The sequence below is a fragment of the Sturnira hondurensis genome, unplaced genomic scaffold, assembly GCF_014824575.4.
Source record: "Sturnira hondurensis isolate 20B ecotype Veracruz unplaced genomic scaffold, ASM1482457v3 Scaffold0013511, whole genome shotgun sequence".
Taxonomy (NCBI): Eukaryota; Metazoa; Chordata; class Mammalia; order Chiroptera; family Phyllostomidae; genus Sturnira; species Sturnira hondurensis.
In genome coordinates this window covers 488,188-515,882 of record NW_028086142.1, presented here as the reverse complement: position 1 = coordinate 515,882, position 27,695 = coordinate 488,188, and the positions used below count along the sequence as shown (strand labels likewise).

At 42.2% G+C, this 27,695-nt stretch overlaps 1 protein-coding gene across 3 annotated transcripts in view; it reads left to right on the top strand.

Annotated features, from left to right (window-relative positions):
• FAM120C (family with sequence similarity 120 member C) overlaps positions 1-21,374 on the top strand; it is a 115,964-nt gene extending 94,590 nt beyond the window's left edge. For 2 of the 3 annotated variants that reach the window (XM_037061658.1, XM_037061657.1), the window contains exons 11-16: positions 1,426-1,540; positions 6,225-6,434; positions 9,699-9,900; positions 13,133-13,271; positions 13,660-13,717; positions 17,791-21,374. In XM_037061658.1, coding sequence (XP_036917553.1) covers positions 1,426-1,540; positions 6,225-6,434; positions 9,699-9,900; positions 13,133-13,271; positions 13,660-13,717; positions 17,791-18,045 — 979 coding nt within the window. In that variant the 3' untranslated portion in view covers positions 18,046-21,374. The remainder of the gene's footprint in view (positions 1-1,425; positions 1,541-6,224; positions 6,435-9,698; positions 9,901-13,132; positions 13,272-13,659; positions 13,718-17,790) is intronic. The other variant, XM_037061660.1, reaches the window with a different exon arrangement.
• The last annotated feature ends 6,321 nt before the right edge of the window (positions 21,375-27,695 follow it).

The window sequence follows — 27,695 nt, the reverse complement described above, 5'->3', positions numbered from 1 at the left end:
TGTGGGCAAAGGGAAGTTTGTGTGTCCCAGGAAGATTCTTGCTGGAAAGCCCAGTCATGTAGAATGTAGTTCCCAAAATAGCAACAGGGCCCTGGCTGGTGTAGCTCAGTGGATTGAGCATGGGCCTGTGAAACCAAAATAGCAACAGGCTTGTTGGCATGTCCTCCGATTGTGGAACCATCCTGGATGTTTAGACATGAAGAAAGGATAATAGGGCTGCCTGCTGTGTTGTGATCATTCCAGGCAGAACAGCAGGTTAAAGATTTGAATCCAGGCTGTCTGGATACAGAGCGTAGTCTCTTTCCAGGGCAGCACACTGCCTTCCGGGAGTAGTAACAGGTCAGTGTCCCCAGGAACCTATCTCATGTGCCTCTCAGAGGAGACTAGCTGGTATTTTAAATGTGAAGTTTCTGAAGTTCCATTAATTATGAATGTCTTCTTGTGGGGTCTTCAGGGAACTAAGCACTAGACTTTGTACTGATGTATTTGAATTTGTCATCTCTGTTTCTCTTCCTCTTTCTGCATTCTCAGTGCCTAGACCAGTGGGGCATATTCAATTCATGAAATTCAACTCCAGTACTCATCAGTGTGTACTTACTTATTTAATTGGATTTCCTGTTTTGGAGAATGGCTCCATCATCTAGCCGTCTGCCAGAGCTAGAATTCTTGGAGTCTAGTTCCCTTCCCTTTTTCTTTATCCCTTCCCATAAAATCCATGACCAAATCCTGTGGTTTTGTCCCCTGGCTCTCTCCATTCCGTCAGCCAGTGCCTTTGTTCAGGCCTCTTTGGCCACAGATTGCTGCACTTCCCCAACTGGTATCCATGCTTCTTGTCTCTTCCTCTCTGAGCTAGTCAGTATCAAACTAGTCAATATCACTCTCCTGCTGACAATCCTTAAGCATCTTCCTGTATTTTCAGGATGAAGGTCCAAATTCTTTCTTACTGTTTTCAAGGCCATGACGTATTCTACCTTTGAATCTTGTTTTCTGTCACTGCAAACCTGCTTAGCTCCAGCATTGTTGAACCTGGTATATCATATTGAACTCTGCAACTCTGTGCCTTCGCTCATACTGTTTCTTCAACCTAGAACATTCTTTCCCAAGCCTTTTACATCATTAATTTCTACATGCCCTTTGAAACTCAGCTCCTGCTGACCTTTTTTTTTTTTTTAGGCAGCCTTTCCTCACTCTTCCACTAGGAGGCCTCTTTTGTGCTCTTATAGCACCTTGTATGTTCTTTCTTGTTACTTAATACACTGTCCTGTCATTGTTGGTGTACATGCCTGTCCCCTCTACTATCTAGACTGCAAATAACCAAAGGCAGAGATTCTTTTACTTTATTCCATTGGAATCACCAAAACTGAGTCTAGGATTTGGCCCATGATAGTGTCTTAACTTAAATGAGCTTTTGTATTTATTTTCTAGGTACATGGTTCAGTGGCCTGGTGGTCGAGTCCTGCATCGCCATGAGCTAGACACCTTCCTTGCACAAGCAGTATCTTCCCAGCTTTATGAACCAAATCAACTTCAAGAACTCAAGGTGATTCAATCCATACTCATTTAAATTATTTTATGAGCTCATAGCTTTTCTTTAGGTCTTTTTTTTTTCTGGAGCTGGGGACAACAGTAAGTTTTACAGGTAAATGTTTGATTTACTTTAGCCAGATATTATGTTTGTTAAGAAAATCAACAGGTGCCTGTAACACTGCTTGGAAACTGAGGGGTAAGAATGGACAGAAAAGATGGATATTATGCAAGACAAACAAGTTGTGGCCCACAGACCATGGTAAAGTTTCTGACTCTTCAAGGTACACTTCGGAGACTTAGCCTGGTGTCCCCTTTTTGTCTCTGAGTAAATGTCTGTCCTTCCCCCCCCTTTTCTTTCAGTTTTATTGAGATATAATTGATATATAGCACTGTATAAGTTTAGATTGTACAACATAATGAATGATACATATATCATTCAATGATTACCACAGTAAATTTAGTTACCATCTGTCTTCTCATATAGAAACTATATGTATGGGGGTGGACAAAATACAGTTGTTCATATAGAAAATAATACAAGTTCCAGCCAACATGGAGGCATAGGTAGAAACCCTTCTCTTCTTCACACAACCAAAAGGAGGGTAACAACCAACCCAAAATCAATAAATACCCAGAACTTCCAGAAAATCAAACTGCATAGAACTCTGACAACCAAGGAATTAAAGGAACAGTCAAATGGAACAATCAGACTGGTAAGGCAGCAGAGGGAAACCTCAGTAAGGCAGCGAACCGTGGGTATGGGACTGACTTTAAGGGGAAGCTGCGACTCAGAGGTGGCTGTGGACTATGGCAGTTGCTGAGATGGGAGGAACTCCCAGTGTCACATGAGAGTACATTGGAAAGTGGGGCTAGAGCCAAGCAGGCAAGCTGCACTGTTCCCTCTCCTGCGCTCCCCCACAGGCAGCGCCACAGCACAACAAGGAGGGTTGCCTTGCCTGGGTGAATACCTAAGGCCCCACCCCCTAGCAACTTATCAGGTACACCAAGACAAAGAAATATGGCCCAAATGAAAGAACAGAGCAAAGGCTCAGAAAGAGAGCTAACTGGTGAGGATACAGCCAACCTGTCTGATGGAGGATTTGATGCCCTGTTAATTGAAAGGCTTACAGAACTGATTGAGCTTGGTCAAAAACGAAAGAACAGACTTCCAGCCAAGATGGAGGCATAGGTGGAAATACTGTACCTCCTCGCACAACCAAATTTAAGGACAAGAAAGATTTAGAAACAAAAACACAACCAAAACAGACAGAAAATTGAACTGTACTGAAGTCCAACAACAACAAACCATCCAGACTGGTAAGAGGGGTGGAGTTGGCGATCAGCAGAGAGGGGTCCTGGCAGAAAAGGCAGTGGTTAGCAGACCTGTGTGGGCACGGGGACTAAAGGAGCAAACCCAATAAGGCTCTCAAGGCGGCTGAATGACCACGAACACACATTCACACGCAGATAAACCAGGCAAACAAACGGACAGTGAGACAGACCGCACAACCCAGGGCCCCAGCAATGGGAATTAAAGCCTAAAGCACCAATTAGAAAAACTTTCAGAGATTGAGGGTCCAGGAGAGGCTCTCAGCCTCACAAGAGTTCGTTGGAGAGACCCACTGGGTCCTAGAACATACACAAGCCCACACACCTGGAAACCACCAGGGGGACCCAGTTTGCTTGTGAGAAGCAGCAGAGGGGACCAAAATCCAAGAGAGCGTGGAACAAACATCATTGCTCCCTCTATGACCCCGCCCTCAGTCACAACCCAGTGACTGGGCTGACCTGCCCTGGTGAACACTTAAGGCTCCACCTCTCATATGTAACAGGCGTGAACAGACCAAAACATTATGGCTCAAGAAGAACAGCTCAAAGCCCCAGAGCCAATACTTCTAAGTGACCAAGAGATAGCCAACCTATCAGATGCACAGTTTAAAGTACTAGAGATCAGGATGCTCACAGAACTGGTTGATTTTAGTTGCAAACTAGATAAAAAAATGAAGGCTACACTAAGTGAAATGAAGGAAAATGCACAGGGAACCAATAGTAATGGAAAGAAAACTGGGACTCAAATCAATGGAATGGACCAGAAGGAAGAACGAAACAACCAAACAGGAAAGAATGAAGAAACAAGGATTCAAAAACATGAGGAGAGGCTTAGGAACCTCCAGGACATCTTTAAACATTCCAACATCCCAATTATAGGGGTGCCGGAAGGAGAATAACAACAGCAAGAAATTGAAATCTTATTTGAACAAATAATAAAGGAGAACTTCCCCAAGCTGGCAAAGGAAATAGACTTCTAGGAAGTCCAGGGAGCTCAGAGAGTCCCAAAGAAGGTGGACCCAAGGAGGAACACACTGAGGCACATCATCATTACATTAGCCAAGATGAAAATGAAGGAGAGAATCCTAGAAGCAGCAAGAGATAAGGGGACAGTCACCTACAAAGGACTTCCCATCAGACTGCCATTTGATTTCTCAAAAGAGACCTTACAGGCAAGAAGGGGCTGGAAAGAAGTATTCCAAGTCATGAAATCCAAAGACCTACATCCAAGATTGCTCTATCCAGCAAAGTTTTCATTTAGAATGGAAGGGCAGATAAAGCGCTTCTTACATAAGGTCAACTTCAAGGAGTTCATCATCACCAAGCCCTTATTGTATGAAATGTTAAAGGGAATTATCTAAGAAAAAGGAGATAAAAAATATGAACAGTAAAATGACAACAAACTCACAACTGCCAACAAACAAACCTAAAAAAAGTAAAAGAAAAACAATGAAAGTAAAAACTAAGCAGTCAACTACAACAGGAACAGAATCAGAGAAATGGACATCACATGGTTGGTTTTCAGTGGGAAGGGCAAGGAGAGGAATGGGGGGAAGGTACAGGGAAGAAGCAGCATAATTGGTAGGCATTAAATAGATGAAGAGGTCAACATTGGTATAGGAAACAGAACTCAAAGAACTTATATGTATAGGTAAAGTATATTTTATGAGTAAAGTATATTTTTTAAAAAGAAAATAATACAATAATTAATAAATAATAGAAGAATTAACTGTTTTGCATACTCACAACTGTAAACCTACTTTTGCCTACCCTGCATTTTTTCCCTTGTTATGAGAACTCTTAGGAAATACTTTCTTAACAACTTTCCTATCTATTGTACAGCAGTGTTAACTATAGTCTTCCTGTTGTATATTACATCCCGAATACTTACTTATGTTATAACTGAAAGTTTGTGCCTTTGGCCACTTTTATTTAAGTCCCTCTCCCTTCTGACACTGTCAAATGTGATCTTTTTTCCTATGAGTTTGGTTGGGGTTTTGGAGTTTCTTGCTTGTTTGTTTTTTAGATTCCACACATAAATGAGATCATACAGTATTTGTCTTTCTCTGAGTTATCTAACTTAGCATAGGGTCTCAAGGTCCATCCATGTTGTGCAAATAGCAGGATTTCCTTCTTTCTTGTAGCTGAATAATATTCCATTGTATACATACCACATCATCTTTATCCATTCATCTGTTAGTGGTCACCCTCCTTTTTAATAATACTTATTAAGTGTTAGAGGGGAGTCTAGAAAAGCACAAGAAAGAAGATAAATTCACCCTGTAACTGACAGTAGTAGAAGTAGTAGGTTAGAGAGCAGGTTCTGAAGGCTGGCGTCTTAGCTATGTGACCTTGGGCAGGTTGTTTAGTTATTAGTACAAGACACCTCTCTCCCAATTTCAGTAACCATGGACCTTTGAGGCCCTAGGATAAACTAGAAGAAAACCAAGTCAAACAAAACTTGCAAAATCTTCATTTTAGTGAGGTCAGCTCTTAAGGGAAAGATGACACAGGTAAAGACAAACAATGGTTTCTTGTTAGTATAAATGTAATATTGCTTGGTCCTATAGCAGTTACCAACTCTAGACCACACCTAGGAGGGACCTGCAAGTATGTCCCCTTTTCCTGTTAAAGCCATCTGGCACACTAACCTGAAGTAACCACTGTGAAAATTTTTATGGTTTCTTCCAGCCTTTCATCATGTGTTTTTATGTAGTTAAGATATTGTTTATATACTTATATATTGTTTTTTACTTAATATACTGTATATTTTGTGTCTTAACAATTTTGAGTAAATAATATTTTATCATTCAGATGTATCATTTAATTACTATAATGGCCATTTGGTTTCTGGTTTCCCCAATTATATGTGATACTATTAATATTTTTATGCATAGAGCTTTATTCACATCCCTACTTCCTTAGAATAGATTCCTTGAAGTAGAATTGCCAAGTCAACAAATGTGAACCTTTTCAAAGTTCTTAATACGTATTGCTTAATTGTAATATATATTCCTCATCAGCTTTGTATGAGCCTGCCCATTTATTTCACTGCATCCTCGTCAGCATTGGGCATTATTTTGGTCGTTAGTTTTTCAATTTTTCTAATTTGACAAGCAAAAAAACCTAGTACGTTAAGTTGGTTCTTAAAGTTTGAAAGCTGATGTCTTTTTTTTTTTTTGTAATGAGTATCTTTCAAACTGTCTCAGGAAAAGACATGGGCAGAAGCTTCTTGTGCAGTCAAATGTCTCTATTGAAAGGTAACATGTTCAAATTTAACTGGAATAATAAGCATAATGGGAACAAGAGTAAATGTAACCAATAACATTAATTTCCTAATAGTACTTTTTCCTTGGTGGTGCTTTCAGATTGAGAAACTGGATGCCCGAGGGATCCAGCTTGCTGCCCTCTTCATGAGTGGGGTTGATACAGCTCTGTTTGCTAATGATGCCTGTGGCCAGCCAGTCCCTTGGGAGCACTGCTGCCCCTGGATTTACTTCGACGGCAAGCTATTTCAGAGCAAGCTAATTAAAGCAGGCCGAGATCGAGTATCCTTGATTGAGCTCTGTGATGGCCAGGTACCAGCGTGTCGAGCAGCTGCTAAGAGCCATTTCTGATCTGCTGTGGGACTGAATGGGCAGGAAGGGGAGAGACATTGGGAAGGAGGTAGCACAAGGGGGAGAATGTATCTGACCTTGACCTAACTTGGTAGACGATAGTCTCAAAGGCCCAGAGGCTGGTGTACATTTATAAAATTATATGCTGGAAAGCTTTTTTCTTCTGTTTTTGTTGTTTTTTAAAAAATATATTTTATTGATTATGCTATTACAGTTCTCCCATTTTCCCCCTTCACTCCCTTCCACCCTGCACATCCTCTCCCACCCACATTCCCCCCCTTTAGTTCATGTCCATGGGTCATACATGTAAGTTCTTTGGCTTCTACATTTCTTATACTATTCTTAACCTCCCCATGTCTATTTTCTACCATCTATGCTACTTATTCTCTGTACCTTTACCCCCTCTCTCCCCCTCCCTCTACTCTGTTGCTAACCCTCCATGTGATCTCCATTTCTGTGGTTCTGTTCCCGTTCTAATTGTTTACTTAGTTTGCTTTTGTTTCTGTTTTAGGTGTGGTTGTTAATAACTGTGAGTTTGCTGTCCTCTCACTGTTCATATTTTTATCTTCTTTTTCTTAGATAAGTCCCTTTAACATTTCATAGAGTAAGGGCTTGGTGATGATGAACTCCTTGAATTTGATTTTATCTGAGAAGCACTTTATCTGTCCTTCCATTCTAAATGAAAACTTTGCTGGATAAAGCAATCTTGGATGTAGGTCTTTGGAGTTCATGACTTGGAATACTTCTTTCCAGCCCCTTCTTGCCTGTAAGGTCTCTTGAGAAATCAAATGGCAGTCTGATGGGAAGTCCTTTGTAGGTGACTGTCCCCTTATCTCTTGCTGCTTCTAGGATTCTCTCCTTCATTTTAATCTTGGCTAATGTAATTATGATGTGCCTTGGTGTGTTCCTCCTTGGGTCCACCTTCTTTGGGACTCTCTGAGCTCCCTGGACTTCCTGGAAGTCTATTTCCTTTGCCAGCTTGGGGAAGTTCTCCTTTATTATTTGTTCAAATAAGTTTTCCACTTGTTGCTCTTCCCCTTCCACTTCTGGTACCCCTATAATTGGGATGTTGGAACATTTAAAAAGATGTCCTGGAGGTTCCTAAGCCTCTCCTCATGTTTTTGAATCCTTGTTTCTTCATTCTTTCCTGTTTGGTTGTGTCTTTCTTCTCTCTGGTCCACTCCATTGATTTAAGTCCCAGTTTCCTTCCCATCACTATTGATTCCCTGTCATTTTCCTTCATTTCACTTAGTATAGCCTTCATTTTTTCATCTAATTTGTGACCAAAATCAACCAGTTCTATGAGCATCCTGATCACCAGTGTTTTGAACTGTGCATCTGAAAGGTTGGCTATCTCTGGCCGCTTAAAAGTATTGGCTCTGGGGTGTTGATTTGTTCTTCTGTTTGAGCCATAATTTTTGGTCTGTTACGTATGAGGGGCGGAGCCTTAAGTGTTCACCAGGGTGGGACAACCCAGTTGCTGGGTTGTGATGATGTATGTGGAACATGGGTCCAAGAAGGTACAGCGGTGCTTGCTCTACTCCCTGCCAGTTTCTGGTCACTTTCCCCCCTCCCCACAAGCAAAGTGGGCCCTTCTGGTGCTGATTCCTATGTGGGTGAGTTTGTGTACATTCTAGGACCCTGTGGGTCTCTCCAACAAACTCTCCTGTGAGGCTCCCCAGTTGTTTGCCCTGGTTTCTCTGCTCGCGGATGTGGGACCATCCAGTCTCCAATCCACTGCCTTGCTAGTCTGCCCACTGCTGCCTTGTACTCCCTGCTCCATAGTCCACAGCCTCACTGGGTCTGCCAGTCACCACCTTGCCTGCCCAGGCCCTCCAGCCACCGCCTTGCCGTGAGTCTTTTCTGCCCAGCTGCCAGTCTTTGCCCCTCCTACCAGTCTGGTTGGATGTTTCTTCTTTAACTCCTTGGTTGTCGGACTTCCATACAGTTTGGTGTTCTGTCAGTTCTGGTTGTTTCTTGTTTTTAAATTGTTGTTGTCCTTCTTTTGGTTGTGCGAGGAGGCACAGTGTGTCTACCTATGCCTCTGTTGTTTTTTTAATGTTTTATTGTTGTTTAATTACAGTTGTTTCTATTTTACCCCTATTGCTCTCTGCTGTCCTGCCCATCCCCCTATTCCACATTCACTCCCCTGCCCACTGTAGTCCTTGCCCATGGATCCTTTATATATGTTCCGTGATGGAAACCTTTTTTCTACACTTGATCTTAGCCAAAAGGCCAAGAAGTGATCCTTTTTTCTTATTAGCTTCATGTTTTCATATTACTTTTCTTACTCTTATACTGTAAGTTTTTCCTCCCATTTTTTAGAATTTTATCTCTCTTAGTTTCAAAAACTGTAAGTCACTTTTGCAAGTGAGGTTTTTTTGTAAAGGAGAACTATGTTTAGGAATACTAGAGGGTAATGAAGTAGATAATAGTAGAAGCAGGGGACTGTTTTGTATTATTATTATTATTATTATTATTATTATTATTATTATTTTGCAGTGAAACTGGGAAAGATGAGGGGAGGCAAGGGAAAGGAATCCTAACTCCTCTATTCATTCTGGGAGGATGAGCTGAAGGACTAGAGGAGTGGTCAGCACACTATCCCAAATTCCAAAATTTGGAGTTTTTGTTCCATAAAGTTTTATTGGAGCATAGCCACATTAGTTTGTTTGTGGGAGAGGAAACTAGTTGTAACAGAGACCATATGGCCCACAAAGTCTAAAATATTTACTCTCTGGCCCTTTTCAGAGCAAGTTCATAAACCTCAGGACTAGAGACATGGACTAATTCTGGACGAGTCAGGGTGTCTGATCCTGGGCGTGGAGGAGAAGGTTGAAAGGCGTCGAATATGTCAGGGTTTTGTTCTCTCTTTTACCTGATTCAGTTACCTCCCAGTTACAAACTGACCTAGCCTCTTGCTTGCCATGTAATACACCACCAGTCAATATTTATTATAATATTTGTGTTTCTTGACCTAGTTAATGTGCCTCACAAGTCTCCAATCAGAACTAGTATGATGGCAGTGCAGTGCTGTATAAAAGTGGGAGCTTTGGTGCCAGACAGGCTTTCCTGAGTGTCGCCTTGTCCATTTAACTCCAAGCCTTGATTCCCTTAATGGGAATAGACTTGTCAGACTGTACCTAGAGTGCCCAATAAATACTGTGCCTGCAGCATAGTTCAAAAAATGGCAGGTGCTATTATTATTCTGTTTCTTGTTTGAAGGCTGACCTGGCAACCAAAGTGGAAAAGATGAGACAGAGTATCCTTGAAGGAGTCAACATGAACTACCCACCACCTTCTGCTCTCCTGCCATCACCTACTTTTGTGACTCCCATGGTGCCCTCTCTCTATCCTGTTCCACTGTATTCCCGAGCTGTGGGCTCGATGCCACTTCCCCCTCAAGGAAGGAACCGAGGGTTTGCAGGTCAGTACCTCAGAATAAGGTATTTGTCATCCTCTATGTTTCATAATAACCAATCCAGTAATTATTGCTGGTTACAGAATTAGCAGTGCTGTGGGGGCAACTTCTCTCTCGAGTCCCCCCAGGTGCCATGGACGAAAGTGAATGTGGCCGAGACATGATGTGATCTGCTTAGGGAGGAGGGGTGGCCATCTTCCCTGCTGGGAAAAGACCGTGGGCTGGTGGGCAGTTTCTCTGGGGGAAAAAAGGCCAGCAGGAGCCAGTTTATCCAAGGAAAAAAAGTCCCGAGCACCTTCCTCCATAGGCTTTTTATTGGGTTCTAATACACAGGAATACAGGGCAGCAAGGATCAAACAGTAGATAACATTTCAAAGATATCTGAGGGCTTCAGAGTCTGAGTCAGTGTCTGTCAGGAAGAGAGTTTCAAAAACTTTGCGAGACATACTCATTTCCTGTTGGACCCTTATCATATAAATGAAAGCATTCTTAGCAGAGCAGATTTCACAGGTTTATCAGCAAATCTTTGTGATGCCAGATTTTTCCCAGGACACATTCTAGCAAGGCAAGGAGCTGCACCCCTCCCTATCAGGTGTTCAGTCTTAAGGAGATTAGAGCCAGGAAGCGCTTCTCTCAGAGAACATGGGGACTCGGGTTTGACAAAGCCAGGGGGCAAGAGTCCATTGCTCTTTGTTGCAGCCCCTTCAGTCCTTCCATGAAGGCCTCCCAAGTGATCAAGTCTGGCTTAGGTTGCCCCCGGCTGTGAGGGGTCTTACCCGTCATTGACTTCCGACCAAGCTTTGGGGGCAGGGAGAGGAAACTGAGGCAGCGTTTGGTACCAGAGACAAGCTTTGTCTCTTGTGGCTCGCATTCCAAAGGTCGTCCCTCTCAGCCACAAGGGGTCAAGATACAATTCCTAAAACCAGGCAGAGCCGTCTACAACACAGTGCCAAATATATATTATGTCATTTATCTTCTCTACTGCATTGTGGTAGTTTTAAGAGCAGCTTATTGAGATGGAGGGGTGTAACCTGAGGAAAAAAGTCCACTGACTTTACAGACCACTCTCCGTACAGATGGTCAATCCCTAAGAATTTGACTGTCACCAACCGAACTCCTGAAGTAATTGATGTAGAAACCAGGAGCCACATAATTACTTTGGAGAACTATAACTCACATGAACTGGATCTTCATTGCTGGTTTGCTCTCTCAGTCCCCCATTAGGCAGATGTACAGAGAGGAGCTTGCAGGAAGAGCAGTAGGAGGTGAGAGTAAAATTGTACGCATGGTCTACAGATGAGCATAGTTTGATGTATGTACCCACTTTCACTCCAGGGGTAGATCCCATACATTTCCAGAAGCACAGAGAGAACTAATTTACAGACCATACCCTCCAGGGACTACAGCTTAGTGGGGAAAGTACACACCCACACCCACAAACACATATACATTTTTAAATTATGGTGTGGTGACACATGAGCTGCTAGTTGATGATGAATAGACTGGCATGCTTAGGTAACTGAGATCCTGGTCCTGGTAATGCAAACTACTTGTTCCCTGGTAAATAGGATATTTTAATGGGAACATTTACCATTAAATATGGAGATTTGATAATCAGGTTGGAAGGTTATTGCTGTGGTTGCTGCGATTGAAGGTATTTGTCTATTGCTCATCACTTTATTTTTTTTAAAGATTTTATTTATTTTTAGAGAGAAGGGAAGAGAAGGAGAAAGAGGAGAGAAATAATCAGTGTGCAGTTGCCTCTCATGCACCCCCTATTGGGGACCTGACCCTCAACCCAGGCATGTGCCCTGACTGGAAATCGAACCAGTGATCCTTTGGTTTACAGGCCAGTACTCAATCCACTGAGCCACGCCAGCCAGAGCATCGTCACTTTAGAAATAAAGTTGGAGCCCTCACCAGTGTGGCTCAGTTGGCTACCCATCATCCCGCAAGGCAAAAGGTCACTGATTCAATTCCCCAGTTGGGGCACATGGCAGGGGCGGGGGGAGGCTGGGGTGCGTACAAGAGGCAACCAGTTGATGTTTCTCTCTCACATCAATGTTTTTTCTTTCTCTTTCTCTCTCTCCCTTCCTCTCTCTCTAAAAATAAATAAATCGCTTTTTAAATTCTAAAAAAATAAAGCTAGAAGTTGAAGTTTGGATTAAATTTTGGGTCACAGAATTCAGAATTCAGTATGAATGTTTAGCTTAAGGCTCTGGTTACATGAGTAGTATGGTGTCTTCTCTGATAACTCCTTCTTCAGTCAGCTAAACATCAAGTTCTGCAAACCAGGGAGGCAGCCATTCCTTCCCTCCTTTGAAGGTAACTTTGTGGCTGTCCACTCTCATTTTTTGCTTGTTGATGTTATTGTGTTTCAGAAGACAGAATTAAGGCCAGGTTTACGGGAGGTCCTCCGTATTGCCCTAGGTCCCAGTGATGCTTAGTCTCTAGTTATAAGTGGTTTATGAGGAGTCTCCTGCCTCCTGAAAGACCACGACAACCCCCAAATGCAAGACTTTCTTGCCCTCTTAGTACTAAGTAGCACCACAGTCCCTTAGATTCCTACTTTTACATAAATGAAGGGCTCTTTACTAATACTTGCTAAATAAGTGAAGGGTTAATAACATTTGGGTTTTCTCCGTAAACTAAAATTTAGGATTTACTAGAACTCTGTATCCTATGAAGGATTCCCTTTGCGTCAAATCACAAAGTTCTACTTTGCGTGTTTGCTCACACACAGAGTTGCAGTTTCCTGTTTTAAGGGGATATGCTATCTTGTTTTGAATTTGTTCTGGCTTTAAACTGTTGCTATTCTTGCTTTTCAGTGACAAATGACTATTTAGTTTCATTATTTTCAGTTTTCATTTGGTTGCTTGGGTAATCCTCCAGGGTGAAGTGATATGTATTTAAATCAAACGTGGTTTGGGCCTGTAATTCTACAGTAATTAAATTAAAGACGTTCATTGTCTCAACAAACATTAAATGCCTACTATGTGCTAGGCTCTGTAGTTGAAAAATTAATCACCCACAGCCGACTTGTGAAAGTGGATGTGTATAGATCTTCAACCTCCTATCCCTAAATTTGCTTCCACCATGACCCTTTGCTGGTATCATGGGCTCTTTATCATAGAGAAATGGAAAAAAGCAGAGTAGGTGGGCTAGAGGATCTTTTGTTCCACCTCTTACCCAACCTTGCACTTAAATCTCATTACTGCCATTCTTCCTCTCTTTCTAGGTCTCCATCCAATCCCACCCCAAGGAGGAAAACTGGAGATCGCCGGGATGGTTGTGGGGCAGTGGGCTGGCAGCAGGTCCTCCAGGGGCCGAGGCTCCTTTGGCATGCAAGTGGTTTCTATTGGTGGGCCAGGACGAGGGTATGTATTCTAATAGGTTGGTATGAGCTAGTATCAATCAAAGTACCCTTGGGAAATGCCCCACTATAGAATCCTTCTCTTAAGGTAAGAGGCATTAACTAACTTTACGTTTTTAAAGGCAGTTTTCACTTTAGTTCAGGAAACATATACTAAATGCCCTGCCTTGATAAAAAAAAAAAAAGGTTTTGCCCCTAGAGGAGGACATGGGACACAGAACAGTTTCGTATGATATAAAAATGAAAGAAATATTTACAGTGGTAGCACAGAGGAGGATCATCTAACTTACTAGGGTCACACTTCTAAGAGGACATGAATTGTTAACTAAGTGAAAATGGGGGTATGGGCTTTATATATTTCTCATGATCACTTTTCCCCCCACTTTCTAAAGGTATGGAAAAGAACAGACTGGTAGAGGACCCAGAGGACCTAAAAAAGGAAATAAACAAGTAAGTACCTTTTTTGAGATTCTTTAGCTTCTGTTTGATCATTCTTATCTTTTCAGCTAAATTGCAAGAGATCAGATTAGGTACCGAAACCTGGGAGCTTTCACAACTTCTGGCATTTGATTTTATTCTCCTGCTCTCTAGCTGTCTGGGGAGGAGGCTTAGACTGCCTAGGCTATTTCCACAGGGCCCCAGAGTGTCATCCTTTTCATTGAGTGAGGCCACGAGATGGAAACAAGGTATGGTGTTCAAAGACCTTTAGGTAGCATAATATGTGCTACATGCAGCCGTAAAAGGACCAGACCGAAATGAACAGTGGGATTGCCAGCAATATGCCCGAGCTTGTGAGGGGCTACCAGAGATGCTTAGAAAATTAAACTTCATCCTTTGCTGAATATGTGAAGGGAAAAGATGTTACCATTCTGCTTATTCTTTTTTTAAGATTATTAGTTTATTTATTTTTAGAGAGAGGGGAAGGAGGGAGGAAGGGAGAGAAACATCAACATGTAGTTGCCTCTAGTGCATCCCCCACTGGGGACCTGGCCTGCAACCCAGGCATGTGCCCTGACTGGGAATCAAACTGATGACCCTTTGTTTTTGCAGGCTGGCACTTAATCCACCTAGTCACCCCAGCCAGGGCCCATTCTGTTTATTCTTAAAGGCTTAGAATGGTCTCAAGCTTTTATTTATTTATTTATTTATTTATTTATACTTATTATTGTTGTTGTTGTTATTGTTATTATTATTATTATTATTATTATTATTATTATTATTATTTTCATCCTCACCCAAGGACATTTTTCTTTCATTGCTAGAGAAAGAGGAAGGGGGAAGGGATGAGAGAGGCAGGGGGTGGGAGAAACATTGATGTGAAGGAGAAACACTGATTGCCTCCCATATGTGACCCGGCGATCCAACCTTCAACCTAGGTATGTGCCCTGACCGGAAATTGAACCCACAAACTTTTGGGGCACGGGACAACACTCTAACCAACTGAGCCACACCAGCCAGGATTTAAACTTTCTCCTAATCTATACCATGAATTACATCACAGTCCCCACTGGTCTTCATTAGAAGTGCACCCTCCAGATACGAAAGCCTATTCTTGTAGTGATTTAAAGTCTTGTATTGGACTCAGACTGCTGGCTTCCTTGTAGTATAGCAGCTACCATTTCTTGAGTGAGAACTTTCTCCCAAGGCCCCTATTAAACATTTTACATGGTAGTCTCTAATCCTCACAAGGATCACTGACTAGACCACACTGCAAGGCAACTTGATGGTCAGTTCTCAAATCAGCTCTCCTGTATACAGCCAGACCTCATCGTATCCATCCATGTTAACCCCCGTGGTCTAATGTTTCCTCAAAGAATATAGATTTGCTTTAATGTTATTTTGAGCCAAAAATGGAACTAGAATGGTTAAGTACCCCGCACAAAGCATTTGGTAATGCACTCCAAATCCACAGAGCAATAACTTTGGGATTTTTCCAAAGCTTCTCAGCTTTTCTCAGAAGTTTTTCAATAAGGTAAAAGGGATTACACCTAGAAGGAAAACTGATCATTAAGATAGGCTCCCATAAGGTAACATGGCCATGGGGAATTCACCATGATTCAGGGACTGATCATTAGGTATCTAGTCTGAAAAACCTGATATGTTTGGTACAATAAGAGTGGATTCCTTTCTCTACTTTGCCCACATTAACCAGGTTCACAGAAATAGTATGTGGATATGGCTAAAAGAGTGGGAGGTTAGGGATGAGCAGGGAGAGTGTGAAATATAAAGTTTACCAACTTAGAGTGCAAAGAAATAATTACCATGATATATTATACACTTAACTCTATCCCAGTCATTCTTAGAAATTCATGTGAAGTATTTACTATTCTTCATTTTATTATTTATTTTTAGAGTGAGGGTAAGGGAGGGAGAAAGAGAGGAAGAGAAACAGTGATTGGTTGCTTCTTGTATGTGCCCCGACTGGGGACTGAATCCACAATCCAGGCATGTGCCCTGACCAGGAATTGAACCTGTTACTTTTCATGTTGCAGGACAACACCCAGCCAACTGACCCACGCCAGTCAGGCCTACTCTTTATTTTAAAGAGGAGGAAACTGATGCTCAGAGAAATAAAGCATCTTGCCCAAAATTATCCATCAAGTCAGTATCAGAGTTGACATTTCAGCCTGAGCTGACTGAATCCAAAGCCATGTGCTGTGCTGACTCCAACAGTGTATAACAACTCTAGTTGTCAAAAACAAGAGTTAGACCTTGGTGTAACTGACTCTAGTGACTATTCTCTTAGCCATGGCTACCGGAGCTTTCTTTCTCTAAATGCAAACTGCAAGGGAGCTCCTGGTATCAAAAGTTTGCTTGGGGACCTGAAATCAGAACAATGAAAGTAGCTGCCATTTAATGAATTCTTACACTGTCGAATAGAACATGTTTTGAGTGCTTTCCTGTGAGTCCCTCCTTGAACCCCTATAGGAGCCTATGATGCTATTATTCTGTTTCACAGATGAGGAAACAGAGAGAACAAGGGAGGGTAGGTCACGCTATGTTTCTCTAGGCTAAGATTGCTGGCGGCACTATTACCCACTGTAGAGGTAGCCTGGTCAAGGAAGTCTTCATACCGATCTTGTTCTTAGGTAAGACATCTTCCCTGGACAGAGTTGCTGTTGATTGCCTTCTTAACTTTCCTTTTTCTGTCCAGTCACTCTTTCTTCAGAGTGTAATATAATTTGTTGTTCTAGCTTTTTAAATCTGTTTACATTATAGTCTTCTTGAGAGTATTCCTAGGTCACTGGAGTTTTGTTGTTTTCAAATTCTTAAGTCGCTTATTTGTAAGGTTTTATTTCCTTTGTTGACTCCCTCATGTGGCCAATTCCATCCATTGTGTGGATTTTTACTAGTTTCTTCTTTTTTCCAGGTTCTTGAGCAGTAGTCTGTTCTTGAACAGCCACAGTAGCCCCCATGTTGAACTAGCTTTGAAGCCAAATGATTTGGCTTTGAATCTGGCTCTGCCACTGACCTTGGACAAGTTAGTTAACCTTTCTGTGCCTTGGTTTTATCATCTGTAAAATGGGGAAATTGGTGTCTACCTCAGAGAGTTAAATGAGATGATATTTGAAAGTGTTTAGCATAGAGCTTGAAATATGGAAAATACTAGATACAAATTAGAAGTTATTGTTTAAAATTAACCACCAATTCAACAGGACTTAGACTGCCGTTATGCGTTGTATCATAGTGGAAAGAACAAGGTCTTTGGCATCAGACAGACTTGGACCCAAGTCTGAGCATGTGAATGACATTGGGAAAGTCTTTTTACTTTTTTGAGCCTTATTTTTCTCATGTCTATAAAATGAACAGCAGATTTTTCTGGCATGCCTAACTATTTAGTAATTAAGCTGTTATTATTTGCTAATAGCATTCATCTAGAGGCAGCACTCCCCTGCAAAGTAAGGCAGTTCATGTCATTAGCATTTCAACAGCAGTCACGTTCCTGGAGTGAAAAGAACAGGTGATGCTTTTAATCACGAAAGATTCTGAGGAATATTGCACATAGACCTCATGGTTTGTTTTCCTTTCGTTTCCTTTACATGTCCAGTTGTTGGCATTGGGCAGCATTGCATGACAGTTAAGAGAATAGACTTTAGAGGCTGATTGACCTGGAGTGCAATCCTGGTCCCACCTCGTTCTCTTTCTGTCTCTATCTGGTTGTTCTTGAGCAAGTGACTGTAATCTCTCTGAGCCTCAGCTTCCTCATCTGTAAATGGGGCATGATAATATCTACCATTTAGGGTCCCCATTAGTATTCGAAAAATATATGTCATAAAGTTTGTAAAATGCTGGCTGTATCATTATTGTGCTGTCTTTGCCATTGGATTTTGGTCAGATCCATCTGTTTTCACCCTGAGTTCTCTGGGTGACATCCGAGTGTATCAGACATGAATAAGCGTTGGGCTTTTGGGCTTCTTTGAAGAACTCAAGCAGTTTCTGGAGGCTAATTTATGAACATGCTTGGGGAGGGTCAGCCAGTTTGGGATCACCATTTCCACTGAGTATTTCTATTTTTGATACAGGGCATTTCAGATGGAGTTTCTAAGTCCCTGGAGCCTCATCAAAGCCACTCTTGCTCACAGGTAAATGGAAACAATGGCGCATTGATCAAGGAAGAGAAGAGTGAAAATCATCTTCCCGCTCCATCACGGTGTGCCTTATCCAGAGACAGCAGCGTGTGTAATAATGTTAACCGCTACTTCCCTGTGAAGAATGAGGAGAAGAGCCACTTGGGAGAGCAAAAGCTGGAAACTGTAGCACAACAAAAAGAGGAATAAGCTGCAAATGGATTTACCTGACCCGGAAAAAGAGAAAACATATACTTATCTGATCTTAGGCCCAAGTTAGAGGAGGACATAAATGCTTACCCTAGATTTAGCCAGGATTTTCTTGGAATGTTATATTTTATCCATCTTTTTCCCTTCCCTGTCTTTTTCGGGGCCTCCAGACTTAGCAGTTTGCTTCTGGGGACGATCTGGTCAAAAAGGAATGGCAACAGGACTGGCTCCTTTTGTCACATTTAATAGAAAACACCAGTATTCTGTGTACCTCCCCTGGGAGCCAAGTAAGGTAGCAACTGTAAGAAATTGGTGTCATCACGTATGACCCTATGTGAAAAGTTCCACCTTTGGTTTTGTGAGTCTTCATCATGATTCCCATTTATAAAACCCATGGGGTAGTAGAGACAGGTGCCTATGGCTTCCTAACTTGCCTTTTGCTCTATGTAGTAGTGGGGCCTGTGTCTATAATCAGTACCCACCTCCTCACTCACCAACCCCGGGAGTTTATGCCATTGCCTCTAGCGTTGGCCTGACAATCAGATAGGTAGATGTTTTCAGAAAAGTGAAGTAGTGTTGGTTATTTTATTTCATTTCTTTGTTTTTATTTTATACAGTTTTAAAAAAAAACAAAAACTACCAATGGCCTTTGTACTGGGGGATTCAAGTGAGTCAGAAAAGTACTGGGCAGATTTTTCCTGCCTCTGAACTAGTGCGTTGTTTGTAAAATAGAAGATGCGGTGCAGTTTGCCCACTCCCTGCTGCCCACACCCTGAAAGGGTGAGAATCAATGTAATGAAACTGAGTACGAAAGGGAACTCAAAAGAGTGTGTGTGTGCACGCACGCGTGCCTTTGTGTATGGGTGTGTGCGTGGATGTATATATGAGTGCATGTACCTATATGCATACACATACCCTTTATATAAAGAGACAGATCTATTTATCTATACGTATTTTATATATAAATATATGTATATGTGTGTATATATCTATATATCTACATGTAGATATATAGATATATTCATGCATGCATACATACATACGTGGTGATGTCCCAAAGGATTTACCGAATTTACCAGAAACGCTTCCACTGCTATGGAGTGGTGGGTTTCAAAAGACTACACTTTGAAATTTTTACTGAGTCATAGTCCATCACAATTATTAGAAGATGGGCTTTTCTAAAACAGACAAAAAGTACTTTCCAGAGATGGCCTGTTCAGAACAACAAACGTTTGGCTTGTCACAAGCTTAATATTGAACCAAGACCTCACATCCCATATGGTGAGAACAGGAGGTTGGAATGGGATTGGGAAGATTTGGGCATTTTGTTATAAAGGAGCAGCCTGGATCGGAGAGAGAAGGGGTGGGATGTAATGACCAGGAATTGCAGCCAATTTGGAGGGATTGTCATCTGGAACTCCAGGATCAAACTGCCCCCAGGCTAGAATTGATCGCCCTGAATACCTGAAGAAGAGAGGACTAGCATTGGAGAGAAGAGGTGGGCAAGGAAGTGTAAGGAAATCCACAATTTGATTTTACATACCTAGATTGTTTCATTTGTTCATTGACATTTTGACTATTGGATCTTTTCATTCCCTTTGCAAGGAAGACTTCAGAGGATTCTGGCCTGGACCTTAAGGGGTGTTCTGTAAAAGGTTCCTAGGACTAGGAGGCTGTTCCTCCTTGACAGAGATACTCTTGAGATGACCTTGCATTTCCAGTTTCCATCCTCAGCAGTCTGAGTCTGAGAGATGGGAACATAGCTTGCAACATATTAGCACTATGTCTTCATTCAAGAATTGAGGCTTTCAGCCTCACACACCTCCTTTGGGCTTTGTGATATTCTTGCCCAAGAAGTATCGTTTCTACAGGAACTCCCCTAACTAAACTTCTAGCAGGGTTCTCTGTGTTTTTGAAAAACCCCATGCACTTTAACCCACTGCAGGTCTTTGGTGATTTCTCTCCAGACAACCAGAAGACCGTTTGCTCATTGCCCACTTACAAATCATGTATCATGAGAGATTGGAAACAGTCTCAGACTATTTAATCCTAGTCTGGCCCAGTTTAAGAGAACCTTCAATTTGTAGCAGGGAGGGAGCCCTAGAATGCCTCTCCCCCTGGCAAGGCATTTCGTGCGCAAACCAAAGCAGGGTGACAGGAGCGCACACCTAGCCAGATATAACCAGGAGCAACGTGTACAAAAACCTCCTCTTTGGATCAGCTCTCTAGTTTGGTCCCCCCTGTTCTCTTGGACCTGCCCAACCTTTCACAACATCCTGAAGGTTAGGACTGCTGTACCCAGCAAGAGAGGGATTTAGTAGCGGACTTAGATGGCTTGGAAATTCCTTTCTGGAGCCACAGAGGGAGGAATCCTTAGGAGCTCGAAAAGTAACCAGTCCCCGAGCTGTGTTAAATCTATCTAGATCTCCATTTTCTTATATGGACTGCTTGGAGTTACATGGAAAAGTATTTTCTTCGGTTGCTGTTTCTGCGCATCTTGAATCTATTTGCTACAATCAAATGACAGTATTGTTAAGTCTCACAGTATTAAGAAGATTTCTTGTTTTGTAGACATTCACTGTGAGAAGTACAATTGCTGCTTTGACAGGGGTGATTCCAGTTTGTCAAAAGGCTTGCTTTTCTCGCTTCCACAAAACCTCCACCTGCTCCCAGACCGGCCCAGGGTGAAACAAGTGGTTCGCTTCCAACCTTGATTTATGTTTAGATTCAGCATTTCGGGTTTGGAGGATTATAAAAAAGAACCGTAAAGGGCCGTGTTCATATATTTTCATTTATCTGCCAAAACACACAATTTAGAAGCCAAAAAGACTGAGGCGTGCATTACTGGGACAGGAATATTTTCTAACTGGAGGACAAATTGGTGAAGGCAGATCTGAGCTTTGCTATGAGTACCACTTGAAGAGACTGTCATCCTTCACTTGAGGTTCCATTTCTGATGATGATGTGACCTCTCCCAAAGAAAGTCACATAGGAACCTGAGACCTGACCCTTTTACCTGGTAGGGCCACAAGGAAAGCCCCCTGATTGTATATAGACGCTGATCCCCAAGGATTTGCAGTTCTTGATTTCTGCTGGTGTGCCTTGGGATCAACCTGTGACTCCCACCCTTATTCATTGCCAGTCTGGTCTGGACCAGGTCTGGCAAACTTCTGCTCAGATGCATCGTATCATTCTGAGCCAGTGAGACTTCGAGTAGACTTTAAAGCCCAAGAAATGACACTTGCGTTATCTAGTGACATGTAATTTTTATCTCTATCTTGATTTTCTGGCATTGTTGGCCAAGTCACGTTAACTTTTTTTGGTCACTGGTTAAAACAGCCAGACAAGGCATTAGGGAGGCTAGTTAAGGTGGGGAGAGGAGGAGCGCTTAGGTAGAGTAGACAGAATGTGGAAGTCACTGCTTGGTTATAGTGATCCAGTCCGTTTGAACCATAGAAGGCTCCTGGTGGGCATATCAGTGCTACCCTTTGAGCCTCTAAGACCCTCCCCTCCTTTAAAATGACAATACAGGTAGACCACATTTTAAAGTAGTTAATGTAATCCTACTAAGGTTTAATCATGATACTTATTCACTTCCTGATGCATATTTCCTAAATATGCATGGGGTTTGGGGGTAGGGGGTAAGTTTTCACTGTTCCATGATGTCACCCTATAATTTTTCTCCCTCTTGTGACTTTGGCATTTTCTTTTGACTTTCCATTTTCTTTTTCCTTGGCTTATTGCAGTAGTCTGCTGGTGTAGGTAGAGCTCAGTGTACCTATTCCCCTGTTACTGATAATTATCTTCAGTATTGCCAGAGGCGGTTTTGATGTTCTAAGAAAGTAACTTCATTTTTCACAAAATCATCTTTATCAAGTTAAAAGCAAAATAAAATAATCCCTTGTGCTAGGGCGCCCATTTCAGGCTTTGACATTGCCCTTGTACTTTTATAGATGCTCTCTTTGCCCGTGTTGGTAGTAACTAATGAGTAGTGAATTTTCATGTAAGTGACACAAATCAAATATTTCAGATTTTATTAATCTCATAACCCTGCCAAATCTGATGACTTCATTTCAATTATTTCCCATAAGACAGTTCCCCTCCCATCTATGATTTGATTCTATTTTTAGAATAACATACTAGGTAAAGAAACTTTAACTGCAAGGAGTTAATGTTTTGTTTTTTTTTGTGCTCCCTGATAAATGATGTTATTGTCAAAAGTAACAAATTCTTTCATTGTTTTTTCCTGTGTTAATATCTCTTTTGTGCTCTTGACAGTGTGTTTAGTGGATGGATAATATGTATTTCTCTTTCCCACTCCCAGATTCCAAATTCCCTGCCTTTTTGGCCCACCTCACCACAAAAGCTCCATAGTTGTTTAATGTAAGTTTGAATGGATGCTTCTTAGGGGAAACTGCAGCAGTTAAATGGAAATGTTTCAGAAAGGAATGAAAATGTCTCAGGAGTTGTTCTGTGATGGAAATTGGTTTGTCATTCTGTTCATGTGATGGAAAGAAACTTACAGTGCTTAAGAAAAGTTTATTCTTTTATTCAGTAAAAAAATTGTTAAATAATTTTGGGTGTGTGAAGTTTAATTTCTTCTCCCACTTCTGGATCTCATTCATCAAATGGAGGATATAACTGTCTCAATTCAGAACTATTGGCCAGAGACTTGGAGCCTGTTTGTAGTTGAATACCAGAGCAAGAGAGCTAGTATAGGAATCATTAAAAGGAAGGGCATATTTTGCTTCCTGGTGAACTTCTTTTTTTTTTTTAAGATTTTATTTATTTTGGAGAGGAAGGGAAGGAGAGAAGGAGAGAAATATCAATGTATGGTTGTCTCTGGCGTGTCCCCTGCTGGGAACTGGCCTGCAACCCAGGCATGTGCCCTGACTGGGAATCGAACCGCGATCGTGTGGTTCACAGGCCGGAGCTCAATCCACTGAGCTACACCAGCCAGGGCTGAACTTCTTTATTTGGATGTTCTAAAGGCAGTTTTGACTCGACATTTCCCAAAGTGACCCCATCCTGTCTTCTGAAGCCTACTCCTCCGTGAATGACACTACCTTCTACTCAGTTGTCTAAACCACACACCAACAGAGTTATTCCACACTCAGGACTTTCCCTCATCTCTCAAATCATGACAAGCTCTGTGGATAACACTCAAGCCCTCTTTCTGTTTCTCATGTCTGTGTCTTTTCTATCCCTGATGCCAGGGCTTAGTCTAGGCCTCCTTGTGTCACTTGAGTTGTTGCAGTTGCTCCCCCGTCTCCCTATCCAGGTAATAGTAAGAAACATTTTGTGTCTAAGTGTATATACCTTTTCCTGGTGAAAGGGCTCATTCTGTTCAGGTTCATTTTTAATTTCATGTTTATTTTTTAGAAAGGGCGGAAGGGAGGGATAAAGAGAGGGAGAGAAACATCAGTGTGAGAGAAAAACATCCAAACCCCCAACCCAGGCATGTGCCCTGACTGGGAATCAGCTGCCGCCTCTGGTTTACACCATGCCTATCCAACTGAGCCACAGCAGCCACAGCCAGAACCACTCTTTATTTCTGTGTATGCTGTATTTTTTTAAACTGTTTTGTTGATTATGCTATTACAGTTGTCCCATTTTTTCTCCCCTTTCCCCTGTACCCCCTTCCCTTTAGTATTCCCCCTCCCCCCTCACTTAGTTCATGTCCCTAGGTCATACGTATAAATTCTTTGGCTTCTTCATTTCCTATACTGTCCTTAACATCCCCCTGTCTATTTCGTACCTACCATTTATGCTGCTTATTCCTTGTACCTTTTCCTCCATTCTCCCTCCTCCCCCTCCCCACTGATAACCCTCCATGTGATCTCCATTTCTGTGACTCTGTTTTTGTTCTAGTTGTTTGCTTAGTTTTTCTTTATTTTAGGTTCAGTTATTGATAGTTGTGACTTTGTTGTCATCTCACTGCTCATAGTTTTTTATCTTCTTACATAAGTCCCTTTAATATTTCATATAATAAGGGCTTGGTGATGATCAACTCCTTTAACGACCTTATCTGGGAAGCACTTTATCTACCCTCCCATTCTAAACGATAGCTTTGCTGAATAGAGTAATCTTGGATGACTTGGAATACTTCTTTCCATGACTTGCCTTTCATGACTTGGAATACTTCTTTCCAGCCCCTTCTTGCCTGTAAGTTCTCTTTTGAGAAATCAGCTGCAAGTCTTGTGGGAACTCCTTTGTAGGTGACTGTCCCCTTATCTCTTGCTCCTTTTAAGATTCTTTCCTTATCTTTAACCTTGGATAATGTAGTTATGGTATGCCTTCATGTGTTCCTCCTTGGGTCCAACTTCTTTGGGACTCGAAGATTCCTGGGATTCCTGGAGGTTTATTTCCTTTGCCAAATTGAGGCAGTTCTCCTTCATTATTTTTTTCAAATAAACTCTCCATTTTTTAAATATTTTATTTATTTATTTTTAGAGAGAGAGGAAGGGAAGGAGAAAGAGTGGGAGAGAAACATCAATGTGTGGTTGCCTCTCATGTGTCCCCTACTGGGAAACTGACCTGCAACCCAGGCATGTGCCCTGACTGGGAATCCAACCAGCAACCCTTTGCTTCACAGGCCTATGCTCAATCCACTGAGCTACACCAGCCAGAGCTAAACTCTCCATTTCTTGCTCCTCCTCTTCTCCTTCTGGCACCCCTATGATTCAGATGCTGCAACCTTTAAAGTTGTCCCAGAGGTTTCTCAGAATCTCCTCATTTTTTAAAATGTATTTTATTGATTATGCCATTACAGTTGTCCTATTCCCCCCCTTCATTCCCCTCCACCCTGCACACCCCTCCCCCACCATTCCCCCCTCTAGTTTACGTCCATGTGTCTCAGGTTCTGTAGATTCTATATTTCCCATACTATTCTTGCCCTCCCGCTATTTTCTACCTACCATCTATGATACTTATTCTCTGTACCTTCTCCCCCCTTCTCCTCCTCCCACTCCCCTGTTGCTAACCCTCCATGTGTTCTTCATTTCTATGGTTCCACTCCTGATCTAGCTGTCCTCTTAGTTTGCTTTTGTTTTAGGTGTGGTTGTTAATAACTGAGTTTGCTGTCCTTTCACTGTTCATATTTTTTATCTTCTTTTTCTTAGATAATTCCCTTTAACATTTCATATAATAAGGGCTTGGTGATGATGAACTCCTTGAATTTGACCTTCTCTGAGAAGCACTTTATCTGCCCTTCCATTCTAAATGAAAGCTTTGCTGGGTGGAGCAACCTTGGATATAGGTCTTTGGATTTCATGACTTGGAATACCTCTTCCTAGCCCCTTCTTGCCTGTAAGCTCTCTTTTGAGAAATCTGCTCAGAGTCTGATGGGAACTTCTTTGCAGGTGATTGTTCCCTTATCTTTTGCTGCTTCTAGAATTCTCTCCTTCATTTTAATCTTGGGTAATGCAATTATGATGTGCCTTGGTGTGTTCCTTCTTGGGTCCACCTTCTTTGGGACTCTCTGAGCTTCCTGGACTTCCTGGAAGTCTATTTCCTTTGCCAGATTGGGGAAGTTCTCCATTATTATTTGTTCAGATAACTTTTCCACTTGTTGCTCTTCCTCTTCCCCTTCTGGTACCCCTATAATTTGGATGTTGGAACATTTAAAGATGTCCTGGCGGTTCCTAAGCCTCTCCTCATTTTTTTGAATTCTTGTTTCTTCATACTTGTCTGTTTGGTCATTTTTTTCTTCTGGTCCACTCCCTTGATTTGATTGAGTCCCAGTTTCGTTTCCATCACTATTGGTTTCCTGTGCATTTTCCTACATTTTCAATTAGTTTAGCCTTCATTTGTTCCTCTAATTTGCGACTAAAATCAACCAGTTCTGTGAACATCCTGATCACCAGTGTTTTGAATTGTGCATCTGATAAGTTGGCTATTTCTTGGTCGCTTGGAGTTATTGGCTCTGGGACTTTGAATTCTTCTTGAGCCATAATGTTTTGGTCTGTTCGGACCTGTTACATATGAGGGGCAGAGCCCTAGGTGTTCACAAGGGTGGGGCAACCCAGTCACTGGGTTGTGACACTGTGTGTGAGGGTGGGGTCAGAGAGGGGTAATGACGGTCCCCTCTGCTGCTTCCCGCCACTGGGGCCTGTGTGGTCTGTATCACTGCTCACTCCTTTGCCTGGTTTATCTGTGCAGGAATGTGTGACCATGGTCAGCCTGCCGCTTTGCACCCTCACTGGGTCTGCCCATTTCCACCCCCTGCCTGGGATCTGCCAATCGCCACCCGCATACCTGGGTTGGTCTGGCTGATTTTTCCTGCGTGACCCTGCTCTGCCAGCCACTGGCTCCGCCCCTCTTATCAGTCTGGCTGAGTGGTTCGTTGTTGTCAGATTTCCGTATAGTTCAATTTTCTGTGTTTTGGTTGCGTTTTTGTTACTAAAACTTCGTTGTCTTTAAACTTGGTTGTGTGTGGAGGCACAGTGTTTCCACCTACACCTCCATCTGGCCGGAAGTCTCCTCATTTTTTTTTAAAATTCTTGTTTCTTCAATCTGTTCCAGTTGGATGTTTATTTCTTCCTTTTGTTGTAAATCACTTATTTGAGTCCTAGTTTCCTTCCCTTCGCTATTGGTTGTCTATATATTTTCCTTTATTCCACATTGTATAGCCTTCATTTCTTCCTTTATTTTGTGACCATACACACAATCATTTCTACAATCATCCTGATTACCTGTGTTTTGAACTCTGCATCTGATAGGTTGGATATCTCCTCGTTGCTTAATTCTTTTTCTGGTGTTTTGATCTCTTCTTTCATTTGGGCCATAATTCTTTGTCTTTGAGCACCTCTTACGTTGTAAGGGGTAGAGCCTTAGGTATTATCCAGGGTGGGGCAAGCCACTTTGCTGCTGGGTTGTGGTGCTGTCTGTGGGGGAGGGGTCCGAGAAGGAGCAATGCTGCTTGCTTCCTTACTCTGCTCCTGCCCCACTTTCAGTCACTTCCTCCGCTACCCACAAGAAGATTTTGCTGTTTCAGGTGCAGTTCCTGGGCAGGTGGGCTTCTGTATATTCTAGGATTCCATGGGATCTCTCCAAAAACTCCTCTGTAAGACTGTATTTCTCCTGCCACCTCAACCCCCACAGACTTTTATAGTCACAGGTTTTGAGGCTTTAGTTTTCCATGCTGGAACCCTTGGTTGTGTAGTTTGTCTCACTCCCCAGTTATTCCTCCCGGCTTATGCATGTGGGAATGTGGGAGATCCCTGTCTGCCAGCCGCCGCCTCATGTGCCCTTGCTGTACGTTCTTTCTGCCCCAGCTTCCCATCTCTGCCCCTCTGGATGAATGTTTCTTCTTTAAGTCCTTTTTTGTAGTTTCATACAGTTTGATGTTCTGGCAATTGTGGTGGGTTTTTTTGTTTTTAAATTGGTTGTTATCCTTCTTTTAGTTGTGTGAGGAAGTGAAGCATATCTGCCTATTCCTGCATCTTGGCCAGAACTCCAGAACCACCGCTTTAATCCAGCCATGCTTATCAGCGTCCGTAGTAATCTGTCCTTTGCACGTGCTGCACCCCTTCTTCCGTGGCCCCTTCATGATGTGGCCCCTTTCTGCTTCTCTAGCTCATTTCCAATGACCCTTTACCCCACCAGTGACACTAAACTGTGTCCCATAAACATTAAGCTGTTAACATCCA